Below are 20,202 nucleotides of genomic sequence, written 5' to 3'. Positions count from 1 at the left end.
CAAAAGGAACTCGCATACCCCACCAATTACAGAAGTTGTGGTGGAGACTGTGGAGTAGATCCAACATGTTGGAAGTGTGTTGTATTACATGTAATAAGCAGAACATCCTCTAATTGTCCAGAAAAAAGCTAGTCGTCGTGTTCTGACATTGTTCCTTCAAAATAACAGCACAATTATCAAAAATGTACATTAAATGTATTGTATGTTGGAAATCACTTGGGACAGGACATAAACTTTTAATTTTTTTTCCCAAATGAGAATTTCTGTAGCCTCACAGAATCTTGATCTTTCTTGTTAAGATGCCTTGTATATTGGTTTAGTTTGTTCAATGACTTCTGAAACTAGAGTAGCAGTCTGTAATCTGAGTATCACTCTTTCTAAAACTATGTATCCATTTTCTCTCTGCCTTCTTTCTAATACAATTTTTATTATTGGCTCCTGCCCCACCCTCTCCAGCTATATAACCTATTTTTCACTGTAATGAAGCTTTGCATTTTTTTCGAAAACTGACTTACGTCTTTGAGCTAGTGGTTGCTAGCATCTCATGCTGGCAGTTCAGAATGTTAGTCACAAATTCTATCTCACTGTTACTTCCAGCATTCTTCCTACATTTCATCTCTCTCGTAATCTGTGGTTTGGTGTGACATTTCTCCTTTTTTAAATCTGAGATGTTTCTATTTTAGTGGCTGGTGAGAAAACACTCTTCCTCCTTGTCCAGCATTGTTGATACTCAATTCTGACTTTATTCTTGAATTAGATATTTGTTTTATTTTTTAAATTCCAATAACCAAAAGTAAAATTGCACTATTTATCTAATAAATTTATACACAATCTTTAGCTATAGTTATCTACTGCAAGGAGTAGAGCATAGACTGGATGATGGGCACACAGTATGAACAATCTCCCACCTGTGATTCTGGTAGAACTCTTCCATTACGCGTCAAATCGTCACATTTTATACGAAAATTAAGGTATCGTGGCATTACAATTTTCTTGCAAAAAACACAATTACAGTGCAGAAATCAATCTGTGGATTTATACATTAATCAATACCAGTGCATTTTTATGTAAAATGAATTGCAACAGTTACAGAATATACACAAACACACAAACTTAATAACAATAATATGCTAAAGCACCACAAAATATGAGTGTGATTCATTGCACTTATTTTGCCATGCTTACTAACCCATTTTCAGGATAATATTAGTACTTCACCACTACAAATATTATCTAAATCTTGTTGTTAAAGATGAATAAATACGAAATGAATTCACTCACCTTGGTGACACGTCCTTGTCCAACGACATTGCTCTTTAGATTGTCAAGATATTTCTTCAGCCTATGCATGGAAAATAAATATCATGCAAAAAATGTAATTAAGTGACATTTCTATAGGAAAAAAACTTTGACAAAACAAAAAATTAAAAGAACATAATAACATAAAAACATATATATATAATAAAATTTGCAGTAAAAAGAAAAGCCCTTCAACAGGTTAACTGTAAAACATACAGGCAACACATAGTTGCAATTGAAATACAACTTTATGGAAAAAGGCACTAAATACTGAGATATGACACCAAAATAAGTAATTGTTACTTCAATCGGTGTAAGAGAGTTACAATGGGAATATAGGTAGACAAAAAATGGATATGGTTGGGACGTAGCGAAAGGATGGTATGCAAGAGAGGACTGCATTTTCCCCCAGAAATGTTAAGTGGTGAGTTCCTGTGCAGCTTCATAGAAAATAGCAATAAGAAATATTTAAAACAGTGGAAGGAATGATTTGTGACATCTGTGGATTTCAGTGTGTCCTAGCATGAACGCGACACCCACTAACTGAACATATGTAGCAAATACATGAATTTTTCAGGATAAGTGTTAATTCTTTTGTGTCGGACATTGTACAGTACTTTTCCAGCAGAGCGCAAGAACATATGCGTAATAATCTCCTTATCCACTGTCACTTAGCTGACTGATTTTGATAAAACCTGGCACAGTATAAAGATAAACTTCTAGGGCAAAAACCAGTCACTGATTAATATTTATCTGAGCAATCGTATTTCTTTTGTGTTGAGGCTGTATGTCCACAGTATATTCTGGCTAACAAACTTCAAACCACACGCTAATCAAAAAAGAACCTATAATGACAACAAATAAACCCCTTATCCTTCAGGGTTCTCCAGAAAGAGGGAAGATGACTTTCTTTTTGCAGAACACTATTGAAAAATTAGAGAACCAACATATGAAGTTGACTACAGAACAATTCTACTGTTGTCAACACACATTTCACATAAGGACTGCGAAGATAACATAAGAGCAATTAGGGCTTGTATGGAGGCATAGAGACAGTTGTTTTTCTCTCACTCTATTTGCAAGTGGAACAGGAAAGGCATCCTCCACCTTGCACCAGATTGTGGAGTATGTAATTAAGTATGTATGTATGTATGTAGATGTACACAAAGAAATCTTCAACTATTGATTCTTTATTCCTGAAATCCTTCATATGACTTCCTGAGGCTATCAGTTATGCTAATCTCTAGACAGTAGAGATTAGGCACCCATACTACAAGGGCTCGTCAAAAGAAAACAAGACAGACTACATAACAACCATTGTGCAGGTGCTGGTAGCACAGGTAGGTGTGCGTATAGAAGTGCCCTCTATTAGGAAAGAACAGTGTGAATGTTCACCACTGAGCCATTTGTCTGTTAGACACAACATGAGCAACAAGTCGTGTGTGTGTGTGTGTGTGTGTGTGTGTGTGTGTGTGTGTAGGCGAGGGGTAGTGTGGGTTTTGACTACAGAAGGATTGCCAGGAAGGGAAATTCATGCCCAAATGTCTGCTGTGTATGATGGACAAAGTATATCAAGTGCACCTGTGTCTGTATGGAATAAATGATTTGGAGAAAGTTGAGCGTCACTGAAATACAGAAGTCGGTCAGGACAGAGTCACTGTGCCACAACTCTTTCAGTCATTGTTGTGGAAATGCTGCCATCAGAAACAGCCAAAAGCAGACAATGGAAGATATTCGGCTATGTTGGGAATTGGTCATGGTGCCACTCATGCTTTTTTGACAGAGCATCTGAAAATCTGTGTGCATTGGATTGCCCACAGGGCGATGGAGGAGAAGAATTTGAATGGAATGTCAATATCACTGCAGCACTTAGAATGGTATCATGATGTAGAATATTGTGTCCTGTCCTGTACTGTCACAAGAGATGAAACATGGTGTGAGCATTTTGACCCAGAGACGAAGCATCAGAGCCAACAATGGAAGTACATGGATTCAGCCTCATTCAAAAAATCTAAAGCTGTGCCTGCAAGCTCTAAGCAAGTTATGATGACATTTTTGTTTGGCTGCATGGGCCCGCTGCTGATTTTCTGGAACATGATACTAAAATTAACACACAGCAATAAGTGGACACAATGCAACAGTTCAAGCATATGATCATGTCCAAACACATAGGATATTGACAGATGGCACCATTCTCTTGCAGGGTAATGCCTACCTGCCTGCTGCAAAACACTTAACACTTCCTAGATGCAGTCCCTATCTCTCCCTAGGCGATTTCCATATTTTCAGAGCCCTGAAGAAAGACATCAGTGGCTGTCAATTTGCTTCAGATGAAGAGATGCATACTTGGGTACAATTATAGTTCTTATGCCAACCGAAAACATTTTTGTATGGAGGCATTGCCCATTTTGCCTTACAGTGGGGTAAAAGTATTGACAGCTTTGAAACAATAACAGTTTACCCTTTGTTTACATCTGTCTTTTTTCACTTTTAGGTAGCTCGCTATGCGTACCTGCTGCTACTATGCCTCCCTCCTTCCACACAAAGCAGAAATCTGACATAGGAAACCTATTTCCCTTTAATAAATGAAAATTTATGTAATATATTTTGCACAGGCTATCTACAATGAAATATATCAATTTCGGAGTTTGGATGAGAAAAAAATTCTCTACTTGATTTCTGAAGCTTTCATAGCCTGACTGATAGATGATATCTTTCTGGATACTACCCATGTAAATAGCTCCCTTCTCCCACATTCCACAGAGTTTCAAATATCTACAAGAATTGCCAGACACTGCAAATATAATACCACCATTTTATGCAAAGATACATGTCCAAGAAAAAGGAAGTTGATATGTAATTGTTTGGATTTTGCATTTACGGTGAAGGTGCTAACTGGCTGTCAACTTCTTTCAGAGAACAATGCGTAGAGAGACCTGAGAATAAGAACAGCAACAAGGGCTATGTGGCAGGCCTAAGTTGAAAATATGACAACCTCATAAATCCAATTAATTAGCTTACCGTTCACCTTTACATAAGAAAACTGATATATATTGTTCATTTATGGACATACTGTTGTTCTACACCTTTTCACAGCTGCATGGCCTACAGCCACAGATGCTTTTTGTTATAACGTCAAGTTTAACAAATATATTCCAGAACGACACAACACATATAAGTCACAGAGTAAGCAGGACATGTGTACACATTAGCATTCGAATGAGCACTGAGTCCCAGTCTAGCAGCCGCTGCTCGGCTGGCCGCTTAGGTGGCGCAGCTGCTGCATAGCTGGCAGACAGCGCCGCACGTAGAGGACGCGCGTAATTGCGCGGCGGCGCTTTCAATGATCGGCGAGTCACAACACTTTTCCCCCCTTTGAAATTGTTGCACTGGTCTTGATGGAGGTGTCCTGGAGATGGCTAACGTCCATAGGCGTTGTTTGACTCGCCGTAAAGTCTCGAGGAGGAGGCTTCCCGTATGGACGGAAGTGTCCCCGATGATAAAGGAGCGAGATGACAGGAGATGTAGGGGTCGAATCTGCTGGGGCCCCCTGCACCAATCTGCCCGTTGCGGCAAGTCCAGCTGATATAACAGGAGACATGGGCAATGTGTCGGCGTCCGTTGGAGGAGGAGGCAAGTAGATTTGCTCTGACAGAGGATGGTCATCCGGTTCCTGCATGAGCACGTCTCCTGGTGGTGTCCGTTCTTGCGCTGGCATCGCGATGACGGTGAGAGGGCTATGTTGTGAGTATTGACAGATGACGAGATCCCGAGCGTCAGGTAGGGCCAAAAGTGGTGTAGCGGCATTCGGAACAGGCGTTGCTGGCACACGAGGCCGAAGCAGGTCCGAATGACGCACTGCAACACCCGTGTCTGTCTGGATTTCATACAGGCGTCTGCCACGGTGTCTTAAGATGCGGCCCCGGCTCCATTTTGGCCGCCTGCCATATCCCCGTACCCAGACGAGGTCGTCGGCGGTGAACCGGCCAAGTGAAGGCACCCGCGGCCATGAGGTGGAAGACTGCAGAAGATGAAGTAGCATGCGGGGCTGTCGGCCATGTAAGAGCTCAGCCGGGCTGTGGTCACCCACGGGGGTGAAATGGTAAGACGCCAGAAACTAGAGAAGCGCATCATCAGCAGCAGAAGAAGTCAGAAGTTTCCGCACCTGAGCCTTAAATGTGCGGACCAGTCGTTCAGCCTCACCGTTGGATTGTGGATGGAACGGCGGGACCGTGACATGCATAACGCCATGACGAGCACAAAAATCCGCAAATTCGGAAGAGGCAAATTGCAGACCACTATCAGTAACAAGAGTAGAGGGGAGGCCTTCCAAAGAAAAAATGCGGGCGAGAGCACTGGTGGTTGCCGCGGTGGTAGGCGACGTGCAACGGACAATGAAAGGAAAGTTAGAGTAGGCGTCAATTACGAGGAGCCAATGAGTACCTAAAAAGGGTCCTGCAAAGTCAGCATGAATGCGCTCCCAGGGCTTCTCAGGCGAAGGCCACAGTGACAAAGATGACTTCGAGGCAGCGGCCTGTGACGCACAAGGGCCGCAGGCAGCGACCATGTGTGCTATTTCAGAGTCAATGCCAGGCCAGTACACATGACGGCGCGCCAGAGATTTTGTGCGAGACACACCCCAGTGCCCTTGGTGAAGGAGGCGCAAGACCGAAGCACACAAAGCTGCAGGTACCACAACACGCGGCGAAGCATTGTCACTGGAGAGGAGGATAACACCATCCCTAGCCATGAGGCGGTAGCGCAAATCGTAGTAGTTCCGCAACGGATCAGAAGTCTTAGCGGACGGGCGATCTGGCCAACCCTTCTGAATACAGCGTAAAACCCGGGAGAGGGTAGGGTCAGAACCCGTAGCAGCTGCCAGCCTGCCCCAGTGATGGGGAACCCGTCCACAACCCACTGCTTGGCAACATCCAGGTGGAAACACAAAAGTTTGTCCCTATCGAATGCCTGATCAGGACCCATGGGAAGGCGAGACAGAGCATCAGGATTTGTATGTTGAGCTGTTGGCCGGAAATGAATCTCATAATTGAAACGAGACAAGTAAAGAGCCCAACGCTGGAGGCAGTGTGCAGCCTTGTCGGAAAGTGACGTTGATGGATGAAGCAAGGAAACAAGTGGTTTGTGATCCGTAACAAGATGAAATTTTGAGCCATAGAGAAAAACACCAAACTTATGAAGAGCATAAATAATGGCCAAAGCTTCTTTTTCAATTTGAGAATACTTTTGTTGGGCATCCGTGAGCGTTTTGGAGACATAAGCAATGGGTTGTTCCGAACCGTCAGAAAAACGGTGCGCAAGGACTGCACCGACCCCGTATTGAGAGGTGTCTGTGGCAAGAACAAGATGTTGGCTAGGTCGATAAGTAGCCAGGCACGGGGCCTGTTTCAGCATAGTCTTCAATTTCTGGAAAGCCGCATCGCATGACGCGGACCAGCGACAAGGCACATTTTTATGCAACAGGCGATGCAACGGCTGAGCCACCGAAGCCGCAGACAGTAAAAACTTGTGATAGTATGCTATTTTCCCCAAGAAGGCCTGCAGTTCCTTAACAGATGTAGGGCGAGGAAGGGCATCGATCGCAGCAACAGTTTGCTGAAGCGGACGAATACCATCCCGAGAGAGTTGAAACCCCAAGCACGTGATAGATGCCTGAAAAAAATTGTGATTTCTGAAGATTACACTTAAGACCGGCAGTCTGTAAGACATGAAAAAGTGTGCGAAGATTTTGAAGATGTTCTTCAATGGTGGAGCCAGTGACAACAATGTTGTCCATGTAATTGATACACCCAGGGACAGGGAGCAATAATTGTTCCAAGAATCGCTGAAAGAGAGCAGGGGCGCTAGCAACCCCGAATGGCAAGCGTTGGTATTGATAGAGGCCGAAAGGCGTGTTAAGGACCAGAAACTGCCAGGAAGCAGCGTCGAGAGGAAGTTGATGATAAGCTTCTGACAGGTCAATTTTAGAAAAATACTGGCCTCCAGCAAGTTTAGTGAACAGTTCTCCAGGACAGGGCATAGTGTAAGTGTCGATGAGGCATTGAGCATTTACAGTGGCTTTGAAATCGCCACAGAGATGAATATCACCATTTGGCTTAGCAACGACAATGACAGGAGAGGACCACTCACTGGAAGTGACAGAAAGCAAGACCCCGGAAGTAGTGAGACGATCCAACTCGCGTTTTACCCTATCACGAAGGGCCACAGGAATGGGCCGAGCCCGAAAAAACTTAGGCCGAGCAGTGGGTCTGAGCGTGATATGAGCTTCAAAGTGGTTTGCACGGCCTAACCCAGGAGAAAAAAGGGACGAAAATGTCGTCGACAAGGAATCCAGTTGAGCATAAGCAATAGCATCAGAGACAATATTGACAGAGTCATCTATGGAAAACCCAAAAACGTGAAAGGCATCGAAACCAAAAAGATTTTCTGCGTTGCTCTGGTCGACCACAAATATGGGAACAGTGCGAACGACCAATTTGTAAGATACCTCAGCATTAAACTGTCCCAAGAGAGAAATCTTCTGCTTATTGTACGTCCGTAATTGCCGAGTGGCAAGTGACAGGAGTGGAGAACCCAACTGAAGATACATCTGAGAATTAATTATAGTGGCAGCAGAACCGGTATCCACTTGCATGCGAACATCTCGACCAAGGATTTAGACAGTGAGGAATAACTTCCCTGAAAGGGAAGAAGTGCAATTGACAGACAACACAGAATCAGAATCAGCGTCATGTTCATGTTCATGAACATCATGTATGCGGTCGGATTTGCAAACGGAAGACACGTGACCTTTCTTTTTGCAATTGTGACACACAGCCCAACGTTGGGGACAATCTTCGCGTGAATGTTTCGTAAAACACTGTGGACATGAAGGAAGTTGCCAAGGGTTTTGCTGCAGTTTCTTAGTGGGTTGTTTACGGCTAGGCCGAGGCTGTGCGTGGGAGCGCACTGCGGCCACGTCGGCCGGCGGGGACGCGCCGCACACGTCGTCAACAGCACACAGAGGATGTATTTCCCCCGACATCACCCCATGCCTCTATTTGCGCCCCAGCGGCACGAGAAATTTCAAAAGACTGCGCAATGGAGAGAACTTCATCTAGAGTCGGATTCGCCAACTGAAGGGCACGTTGCCGAACTTCTTTGTCGGGTGCCAACCGGATAATAGCATCCCGTACCATGGAATCGGCATAGGATTCTTTGTGAACATCAGTAATAAATTGACACTTTCGACTGAGGCCGTGAAGTTCAGCAGCCCAAGCGCGATAGGATTGATGGGGCTGTTTTTGACAACGATAAAAGGCAACACGAGAGGCTACCACATGCGTTTGCTTTTGAAAATAGACAGACAGAAGTGAGCACATTTCAGCAAAGGACAAAGGCGCAGGATCCTTCAAAGGTGCCAATTGCGACAACAACCGATACATTTGAGGTGAAATCCAGGAAAGGAACAGAGACTTACATGGTTGTTCGTCCGTGACATGAAATGCCAAGAAGTGCTGTTGAAGACATTTTTCATAATCAGACCAGTCTTCTGTCGTCTCGTCGTAAGGAGGAAAAGGAGGTACAACCAACGACGAGAAACGCCCCGCATTTGACACCGCGACAGAATCACGAATCGCCGCTGTTAGAAGCGTTTGCTGTTCAAGGAGATTTTGCAATAGTTGCTCGACAATAGCCATGGAACCCTGTGGGTCAACGGTGAAAAGGAAAAATCCACTACCTCATCACCAATTGTTATAACGTCAAGTTTAACAAATATATTCCAGAACAACACAACACATATAAGTCAGAGAGTAAGTTGACAAGCAAGACATGTGTACACGTTGGCATTCGAATGAGCACTGAGTCCCGGTCCAGCGGCCACTGCTCGGCTGGCCGCTTAGGTGGCGCAGCTGCTGCATGGCTGGCAGACAGCGCCGCACGTAGAGGACGTGCGTAACTGCGCGGCGGCGCTTTGAATGATCGGCGAGTCACAACACTTTTTCAACACGACTGATTTACACCCCTTGTTTACTACATGGGGGATAAACTCTAGTGGGTACTTTTTTTTTTTATTACAAAAGCATGAACTAAACTATTGATCTCTAATCTCTCCAGCTACTACATTGTTAGGTTTCTATTTTGAGTCAAGAGGAGAACATGTCCAGCTACATAAAGTCTCCAGAATGTATTTGTTTGAATCGTTGATGTGTTGCAACAGCCCTTATGTACAAAGTGGACATTTTAAATGCCTCCAGAAGAACTCAGATACAAATTTCTTCATTTTCTGTTCAATTTCCTTTCCTCTTCCATCTTCTTCTGATAAAAACTCAAATGTTGTGCTTTTCAAACTTGACAATAAGTAGGTCATATTTTTATTTAGTAATCTGATATAACATCCAGAAATTGAGTACTTCAATGTAGATGCCTTGTAAATGAAAATACACTAATACAGTAAAGTGTCTATTATCTGAACAAGTTGAGAGACATGGTTTTTAGAAAAACTGGTTTATTTTGATAACTTAACTGTATAGTTTTATTTGCCGGTAAAGACTACATATATTTATAGTAACATGACTCTCTTTTCTTATTAGAGAGGCAAACATGGTACGAATGTATGTAGTACAACCTAGTAAGCAAAAAAATATGTATTTCATATGCATTTTGTATGTACAGTACATACTTACAGAATTAAAAATCAACAAAAAAAACCTTTAATTTTGGTGTCTTAAGCAGGCCTACCAACTTACGAGTAGCTAAGTCACACACTTTTTCCACCACAGGTATCTAATATTGCTTGCATCTTGTGTTTCCATCCATCACAGAGCAGTATCTAAAAACGTAAATTCTTCAAGCAGTATCTAAAAATGTAAGTTCTTCAGAAGCAGCCAGTGTATTTTCATCTTCATTTTCTGGATCACTAGTTGATGTGATATGCCACAGTCAGCCTTATCAGTGACAAGGTTCACAATGTTGTTATCCTGCATGATTTTGAGAATTTCGGACATATTATTCTGTTGTCATTTTCAATTATACAGACTTTTCACCATACCCAAAATTTTATCCCAGGCTTCTCCACTCATGTAGGATACAGCTTTCAAATCAGATTTTTATGATTTTGAAAAAGACTGACTTCTCTCTCTCTCTCTCTCTCTCTCTCTCTCTCTCTCTCTCTCTCTCTCTCTCTCCCCCCCCCCCCCCCCCCCCCCACCCCACCCCTCTCCCCTCACCCCCCTCTTCTCTTTTTAACAATAACTTATGTATCAGTTCTTTCCTGTAATACCATTTCAAACTCTAAAATAATGCTTTGAACCACAGGCTGTAGTAAAGACTGCATAGTAGCTGATACAACATCACTTTTATGAAGTTGCTCTTTTCATTTAAGGTCTCAGATGATGGACACGTTGGTACATTGTCAGGAGCAGTAATGTTTTCTCCCTTTTGCCATTCTTTAACCTATAAGCTTTTACAAAGGGCACAAAAACTTCCTCAATCCATTGCATGAAAATCGTATTATACATTCAGGTGTTCTTTTGTGATGTGTTAACAACAGGCATCACAGACATATGAAAGCCTTTGAAACAATGCAGTTTCTTACTTTTACCAATGAGAAGTCTATGCAATGGGTGGCTACCAGTAGCATTATCACAAGTGAAAGCATTAATATGATCCTTGCTTATTTTAAGACTAAGTGCTGCTAATTCACAAAACAATGCAAAAACTTTTCTAGGTAAGCTTTCCAATTGGGCCCAGTTTTGTCAGTATTGTAAATGTTTTCAAGAGCATAATCTTTTCCCCTTAACATGCCCCTTAGTTTGATTTTGAAAGAATCAGCTGCTGAAGAATTGGCACACAGTTTTCCTCCTTGTATAGTTGGTTCAAGTGATTGTAGCAGGCTGAAACAGTTTCTATCATAAGTAACTTGGCAATAGTGCGGGGAAGGAGGGGGCTGGGGGACGAAGGGGAGGGGAGGCAAGGCCATAGTGAGAAAGGCAGCATGCCCAAGCGAATAATGGTTCAGTGAAGCTGTAGTGTGGTTGACTAACATTCAGATAATTGATGCTCAATTGTAATAGTTCGAATGAAATACAGAAGGGTCATGCAGTCAAATCATTAACATTTCTGGAATGAATGAAAATCAGTTGAATATAATGAATGGTATCTAGGGACAGGAAAATTTAATGAAAATGATAAATTGGAAAAAAAACACAAATTATTGTTTTGTTGCAAAATAATAGGAAATTTGCAATTTTTATGTGATATCACAGAATCTGGGATTTTGCTGTATAAAAAAAGTTATAATTTTGAGGACACAAATGATAAATTGCAGTTTGTCATCTAGTCTCCTCAAAGTCAAAGTTCATGTATATTCTTAAAATAACAGCATATGTCCGATGTAATTAAGTTTTGTTTGATAATGAAAATAGTGCCAAATTTGGTATGGAGTACCACTGAATTTGGCAAAGAGCATCACAGATTTTGGCAAAATAAATACACAGAATATGGTAAAGAACATGAAACTTGACAAACAATTTTGAGTTTGACAAAAAAATCATCAGATTTGGCAGAACCAACACCGAATTTGGCAGAACCAACACTGAGTTTGGCAGAACACACCAAATTTTGCGAAACACATCGAATTTGGCAAAACAACACAAAATAAAGCAACACCGAATCTGGCAAAAGAAGCCACTGAATTTGGCAAAAAATATCACAAAATTTAGCAAAACAAATTTGGCAAAAATAAAATCATTTTTTTCTGTCCCTAAAGATATCTATCTCATGCAAGTAAATGGTTGTTATAAATTTAACAACTGTATCAGAACAGATAATACCATGCAAATACAAGCAAGCAATGAATTGTGAACTTAATCTTTAGCAATTTATTATCCACATCAATCACAAAAAAGTGTACTTCAGACTTTTACGTTAATATTTTACGAGCACATACCTCTAAAACATTACAAGGAACTCAGCAGCCGAGATTTATTGACAGTCATGTTAACTAATGGGCTCAATTTCATGCTCAAAATTGAAATATCATGTGGTAGCAAACGGTTTGTGGCCATTCAATAAAATGTAGTGTAAAACTGGCTAACTAAAATGTCTAACTCGCACTCATTAGAATGCACTGCAAAACAGAAATATACAAGATGATACCCAAAATTTTTGGAAAAGTGTCAAGCAGAGGCATGCTATACTTTGAAAGAATAGCTCCTAACTTACCCAGAATTTATTTTCTACGATCATTGCAGTTGGTGAGTCCTGGTGCTATGAAGAGGCATGAAATGAAACTGATTTGATGATGTAGAAATGGTTGAGAGGGGAAGAAACAACTAGAGGAAACAGCCAATACTGCAGATCAGCATAAAAATTATTCCCACAATGAATTCACTGACTGAAAAAAATTTATTACGTGTAATGAAGAGCACTCTGAAGTTAATAACGTTGTTTCGTATGAAAAAAACTAAATCTATAACTTAAAAAAAAAATCTTATTGTTTCCATTTCCCCTAATATGCTCAATGAAAAGTGTCTAGGGAAGATGAATCAATACTGAAGCAACTACCTAAGAATGGGAAATAGTACCACAACAAAATATCTACCTCTGACAAGACGTGTGTTGCTTGTTTTCAAGTAGGATTGTACCGACGTCCTTCCTAACACAGTAGTGCAACAATAATGCACAAACTGGAGTGTCCACATACTAAATTGAGTCAGGCTGCAACAACTAACTGCCTTACTGCCTGTTCCTTCTTCAACAAAACTCTGGAGAATGGCATGGCAAATGGATATTGCATTACAAAGTGAGCACATGGCCTCTTACTCTTCCATGCTGCAACTACTTTCATGTCAGTAACTAATTAATATATACACACTGTGTGCATTAAGCACTATCATCTCTAACAACCACTTACAGTACAGTTTTTGATCCAAGGCCACCAAATTAGCTTTAGCTGAGTGTCAACACTGCTGCATATCAGAACTGTTTAATTCTGCAGCATAATAAAATTCATAGTCCTGAGTGCTGCAGGAAATGTGAAATAGAAAAAACACATACACACACACTCTAGCAACATAACTACAGAATAGACATAAAAGCTTTGCATTTACAGACAAAAGTGCAACAGAGGAGTTTAATTTATAGATACTTCTTAAAACACGCTGTTTGTTTATAAAGTTTAATTATAATCTGTCACAAACCCTTCCACCTCCTGTGGAGTCAAATTGTGACAACGGCTGGCATCCAAGTCATGTATTGGTACTTGTCGTTCAAGTTGTTGACGTCGATACAAGGCACCATCGCTACCACTGATTGGCAACTTTGCTGTTGGCAGCTGTTTCATGTATTCCACTGCCTGCACACAATGATCAAAATAAATGTACTTTTATAACAACTGTGCTATTTGCAGTTACAATGCAAGAAGCAGTTACAGACATAAAAAGCAGGTCTTCAACCACAAGTCTATTTTCACTCCCAATTCACTCACTGCCACTCAAAATCATCTTTGACTGCAAGAGAACACGATCAATAAAATAAGTTGTCATGCATAGCAGCCTTGATCCAAATTTTATTAAAAACAAAGCTCTGCCAATATACGAGAGTTGCATAGTTCATTGATATATTGCTAATTATTTACTCTATGGAAAATTTTAAATTGTAAAATTTGTTATCCATCTCCAATGAACACATCATGATGGCACACAAAACATCATTTAGGCACACACAAACTGATGATAATGAGTAAAGCTAACAACTCACCAAATAAATGCAGTGCCAAGATGTCGACAGGCACATAAACAACACTGAGAACTTAGCTGGCTTTCTACTGGTCCAAAAGTTAACCAAAACCTTTTATTCTCTTATTGTGTGAAGTGTTTACCATCCCTGTTTCGCTTTCATAAATGGTTACAAGCCATGCAAATACCTTTAGAAAAGACTTCCTAACACTTAAATCTATATTCGATGTTAACAAATTCCTCTTCTTCAGAAACATTTTTCTTGCCATTGGCAGTTTATCAATGAACATGATCAGGTCCATATAAACAGTTTTTGCATTTAACTATATTCAGCACCAGTGATCTATGTGTAGTGTCTTTGATTAGTAATCAAAACTTTCTCAGTCCTGGGTTCAAACACCACCACTGGCTAAACTTTGAATAAATATTTTTAGCAACAGCAGCTGAAGACTTCTGGCATAAGAAGTCACTCTTATTCTACCAACGGTCTTGTGAAAAAGGATGGAGGAGCGGACAGAAGTTCAGGGCACTCTCCTGCTCTTGTGGTGTGAAACTGCTCCAAAATGCAGAAGAATCATCAGTGATCAATAACATGAGGATGCAGAAGGCAATGGAAACCACTGCATTAAAGGCACACAATGTGTATTCACAGGACATGTGGTGTGAAACTGAAAAAAGTTTCATGATTATCTCAGTGGCAGAAGAGTCTGGACTAGACCCCATCCTACTATCATCTGGGGTGGAAGCAACACTCTAGAGGGGGTGGGGAAGTGGAAGAGAGGAATGCTTTCTGGTTGTATGTGCAGGGGCTGAAATGTGAACAGGCACAGTGTCAGGAGGTTGGGGGAGGGGGAGGGGGGAGCAGGGAGGTGGGGAAAAAAGGAGTGAAAGAAGCTTAGGAGTGAGGAAAGATGGGTGACTGCATTGGCAGAGGGTGGCAAACAAATAGGGTGGCAGATGGGAAGGGGGACAAGTGATACAACAGAGGGGTGGAAACTGTCTGGTGGTATGTTACCATAGGCTGAGGATGAGATAATTACAGGAGAGTGTGTTGTAAGGATGGGGTAACTACCATCTGTGCAGTCCAGAAAAGCTGGTGTTGGAGGGGAGGATCCTGATTGGTAGGGCACTGAAGCAGCCACTGAAATCCAACATGTTATGTTCAGCTGCATGTTGTGCCACAGGGTGGTCTACTTTTTTTGTGTGTGTGTGTGGTTTTCGGGCGCACAACTACAATGGTCATTAGCGCCCAGATTAAGTTAGGAATGCACCGCGAGGCACAAGGTTAAAACAGCAACTAAAAGGGACAATACAGGGTGGTCTACTGTGCTCTTGGTCACAGTTTGGCAATAGCTGTTCATCCTGGTGGACAGCTCTTTGGTTGTCATACCAATATAAAAAGCTGTGCAATGATTGTAGCAGAGCTGGTAAATGACGAAGGTGCTTTCACAGATGGCCCAGTCCCCTATGGGCTAGGATAAATCTGTGACAGGGCTGGAATAAGAAGTGCTGGGAGGATTAGTTTGGCATGTCTAGCACACGGGTCTTCCACAGGGATATGATCCTTGTGGCAAGGGTTGGGATTGAGGGTGGCACAGGGATGGACTAGGAGACTGCAGAGGTTAGGTGGGTGATGGAACACCACTTTAGGCTGGGTGGAAAGAATATCGGGTATGATGTCCCTCATTTCAGGACATGATCACAGGTAATCAAAGCCCTGGTGAAGGATGTGGTTCAGTTGTTCCAGTTTGGGGTAATACTGGAACCTTTGTCTGCAGGTAGGATGATTAGGTCAGGATTTGTTTTCAAGTGTGTATGACTATTCTTTCTTCTACTGAAAGGCAGTTATTCCAAGGAAGGAGCCAGGGAAAGGATGGCGGGGCTAGGTTAGAGGTAAGAAATTCCTGGAAGGTGACCAATGGGTGGTTAAGTGGAAAGAGGAGAGGATCATGCTTGTAATAAACTGGAAGAGGCAGGGTTCAGTATTGGAATTAGGTTGGGTTTGCTTGAAGGGATTAGCTGCAAATAAGTGTTCACTGCAGGGATTGGAAGGAGGAGATGAGGTAATTGCCAAGTCCAGCAAGGTTAAATTTGGGTGTAGGGCTAAAGGTGGGGTCTTTGGGTAGGAGTGAAACTTCTGTAGAACTGAGGGTTTTGGTGGAAAGGTTAACAACAGTGTTACAGGAATGTTTTGGCTCTGTATTTGGAGGAGCGTTGGTGGGGAGTTTTGTGGGATGTGGCAAGTTGAAAAGGTCAACTAGGCAGGGATTAAGTGCTATGAGGGGTGGATGAGAAAGAACACTGCAGATGTGGACACTGGTACACTGAGGCAGCAGTAGAATGTCAGCTGGTTGGATAACTTATGGAGGTGGTGTCTGGAATGCTCCTTCAGGTGCTGGAGAGCAAGGGATTCAGTTTCAGAGATGTGATGTATGCAGCAGGGATTGAACAATAGTAGTATCTTGTGGACGGAGCAGAGGTAGTTCTGGGATGTCTGTGCTATGGAGATTTGTTTGTGCAGCACCAGGTCTGTGAGGGCCGAGGACTGCTGGAATCTGAAAAGGTGAAGGTCCCTCTGAAAGGAGGGATGTGATCCAGAGAAAGCGATTTTTATGGTTAGGCCATTTGCAGGGATTCCATGGTTTAGGCAGCATTTGAGGAATACGATGTGGGACTGGGTTTTAGCCAGTGAAAGGGATACTTCTCTGAACTGGTGCCAAAAGATGGAGCAGGAGACCATTGTGGCAGGAGCCCACTGTGGCAGGAATAGTGTAAAGAAAATAGGAATGATGCAGAAATGGATAAAATAGTTGTTGATATTTGTGACAGGAGTTGGATAAGAAAAAAGATGTGTAAAAATATGTAAAGACATGTAAAAATACTTAAAGACATGCTGAAAAACACACAGACACGCAAAAATATGCACACATATATAAAAATGAACACACATATGTAAAAAAAGTGAGAATGCATGAAACCATTATGAACCACATGAAAATACAAACAAATACATTAGAAACATACTCAAATGTGGGAGAAATGGAACAGATGAGGTAGGGAGTGTGTGGGTTCCAAGAAGGGAAGAGAGAGGGAGAGAGGATGCGTTAGGTTGAAGATCACAAATACATGTGAGATGGGCAGGTATAGAAAATAAATGCTAAAGTACATCAGGATGAGGGATGAAGGAGATCAGTGGTAATAGATAAAATTGTAAAAAATTGTAACCATCAAAGGAAAAAAACTGGAGCATGAGATGCTACATCAACAACTCATGTAGTCACAATGCCTGTGTTGTGCATGGACGATCGTTGATACAGTGTGTCTCTGAAGTAGATGTGGTTAGGGAGGCAATGAATAAGCACACACTGAGAAGAGTAATGCTATAGGCAAGAGCGATAAAGGGTAGCATCACAAGGTTGTAGGATGGAAGAAAAGCAGTTCAGCAAAATCAAACAATGGAAATCAGTAGGAATATCAATAAAGTGGGAAAAGATAGATTGCCATTCACCATAAAGGAGATGTGCAAATCTGCAGATAAGAACAATTAAAAGACAATTACACAAACCTTTCCACCACAGCTATCATCAGCAAAACAGAAATGCACACCATTCATACATACAAGAAAGCACACCACAAAGACACATAACCGACTCTGGCCAGAATGCTACTATCACATGGGATGGAAACGGCAATTTGGAGGGGGTGAGGAAGGGGAAAGGACAGTAGTGTACAGGTGGGGAAAGAGAGGAACACTTTCTTGCAGAGAGTGCAGGAACCAGAATGCAAACAGCTGCAGCATCAGGAGGTTGTGAGGCATGGAGGTGGCAAAGAAAAAGAGTGAGAAAGGAGATGATAATGGGAAAGATGGGCAGGTGGCAAACAGAGAGGGTGGGAGATGAGAATGGGGAGGATGATATGACAGAGGGGGTAGAAACTGTTAGTAGGAGGGTGTGGAGACAGCATGTTACCATAGGTTGAGGCGGGATAATTCTGGGAGCAGAGAATGTGATGTAAGTGTAACTCCCATCTGCGCAGTTCAGAAAAGCTGGTGATGGAGAGAAGGATCCAGATGGCTCTGGTAGTGAAGCAGTCACTGAAATCAAGCACGTTATGTTCAACAGCATGCTGCACCACAAGGTGGTCTACTTTGCTCTCTGCTCAGTGGCTAATCATCCTGGTGGACAGCTGGTTGTTAATCATACCAATATAAAAAGCTGTGCTATGATTGCAGCAGAGTTCGTAAATGGCATGACTACTTTCACAGGTGGCCCAACCCCTGATGGGCAAGGATAAATCAGTGACAAGACTGGAATAGGAAGTGCTCATGTCGTCGATTGGGCAGGTCTTACAACTAGGTCTTCCACAAAGATATGATCCTTGTGGCAAGGGGTTGGGATTGGGAGTGACATAGGGATGGACTAGGATGTTGCAGAGTTTGGATGGGTGAGGGGTGGGAAGTATCTTGGGCAGCGTGCCCTCATTTCACGGCATTATGATAGGTAATCAAAGCCCTGGGAGCATGTGGTTCAGTTGTTCCAGTCCGGGTTGGTACTAGGTAATGAAGGGACACTCCTTTGTGGCTGGTTCCTTGTGGTAGCGGGAGGATTGGGGTGTGAGAGGAAATGGCATGAGAGATCTGTTTGTGGATTAGGTCTGGGACAGTGCCTGTCTGTGAAGGCCTTGGTGAGACCCTCAGCATACTGAGCAAGTGAGTTCCTTTCACTGCAGGAATATAGTCCCAGCATGGCCAGGCTGTATGGGACATACCTTTTGGTGTGAAAGGTGTGACAGCTGTCAAAATGCAGGTTCTGTTTGTTGTCAGTGGGTTTAATGTGGACAGAGGTGTGGAAGAAGTCATCAGAGAGGAGGTGGTCAATGTCCAGGAAGGTGGCACACTGAGTTGAGGAAGACCAGGTGAAATGGATGGGAGAGAAGATGTTGAGACTGTGAAGGAATAATGTTTGTTTATGTTTTGCTGATGAAGGCTGTGGCTGAAAGCTTTGTGTAAGTATTTTTTAATTGTGCCTGTCTGCAACTTAGTGTGTCTTCTTTACAGGAAGTAGCAGTCTATCTTTTTCTGACATTCCTACCTGAGTTTCCACTGTCTGATTTTGCTGAATGGCTTTTCTTCCATCCTACAACCCTGTGATCCTTTCCTTGCTACTCTTCTCTACAGCATTACTCTTCTCAGTCTGTTCTCTCTCTTCCTTCCTCTGTTTATTCACTGCCTTTCGAAATCATGTATCAACAATCATTCGGGAGCAGCACAGACTTCATGACTGCGTGGACTGTTGATGCAGTATCTTATACTCCAGTTTCTATAATTATATTTATTCCTATTGATATTCCTCGCCCTGGTGACGTTAGCATTTCAGTTTCCACACCTGCCCATGTCACAGGAACTTGTTATCCTTTACCTAACCTATGCCCCTCTCTTCCCGCGCGCGCACACACACACACACACACACACACACACACACACACACACACACACACACACACACACACACACACCTCATCCATTACTTTTCTCTCACCTTTCTGTGCATTTTTATTGTAACTGTACACATTTTGATGTGGTTTCATGTCTTTAAATGCATTTTTTCATATTTTTAGATATTTGTGTGTATATTTGAATATCTGTGCATATTTTAGCGCATCTGTGACTGCTTCTGCGTGTCTTTATGTATTTCTTGTGTGTCTTTTCCCTTATTCAGCTCCTCTCACAAACATCAACACCTGTTTTGCTGATTTCTGCATCATTCCCATTTCTTGCCACAATGGATCCCTGCTTCATCTTTCTGCACCAGTTCAGAAAAGAATGCTAAAACTCAGCATTCTTCAAATGCTGCCTAAACCATGAAATCCTGGCAAATGGCGTAACCAACAAAATTGCTTTCTCAGGATCCCACCCTTCCTTTCAGAATGACCACCTTTTCAGATTCCACCGGTCACTGGCCTACACAAACCTGGTACTGCAAAAATACATTTCCATGACACAGGGCACCCCAGAACCACCTCCACTCCCTCTGTGAGATACTACTACTTTACAATCCCTGCTCCATACATCACACCTCGCATGACCTCTAAGTTATCCAAGCTGCTGACATCCTACTGCTGCCTCAGGGAACCACAATCCAACTCCTATCCCCACAGTGTTCCTCCT

The 20,202-nt window shown here is 42.4% G+C and overlaps 1 protein-coding gene across 5 annotated transcripts in view; it reads right to left on the bottom strand.

Moving 5' to 3' along the window:
• Positions 1-20,202, bottom strand: part of LOC124711450 (testin) — a 110,046-nt gene that overhangs the window by 54,098 nt on the left and 35,746 nt on the right. For all 5 annotated transcript variants that reach the window (XM_047241533.1, XM_047241535.1, XM_047241536.1 and 2 more), the window contains exons 6-7: positions 13,500-13,654; positions 1,282-1,342 (exon numbers count right to left, since the gene is read on the bottom strand). In XM_047241533.1, coding sequence (XP_047097489.1) covers positions 1,282-1,342; positions 13,500-13,654 — 216 coding nt within the window. The remainder of the gene's footprint in view (positions 1-1,281; positions 1,343-13,499; positions 13,655-20,202) is intronic.

This window comes from Schistocerca piceifrons, chromosome 8, assembly GCF_021461385.2.
Source record: "Schistocerca piceifrons isolate TAMUIC-IGC-003096 chromosome 8, iqSchPice1.1, whole genome shotgun sequence".
Classification (NCBI taxonomy): Eukaryota; Metazoa; Arthropoda; class Insecta; order Orthoptera; family Acrididae; genus Schistocerca; species Schistocerca piceifrons.
The sequence above is the reverse complement of the archived record's forward strand: the minus strand, read 5'-3'. Positions and strand labels throughout refer to the sequence as shown.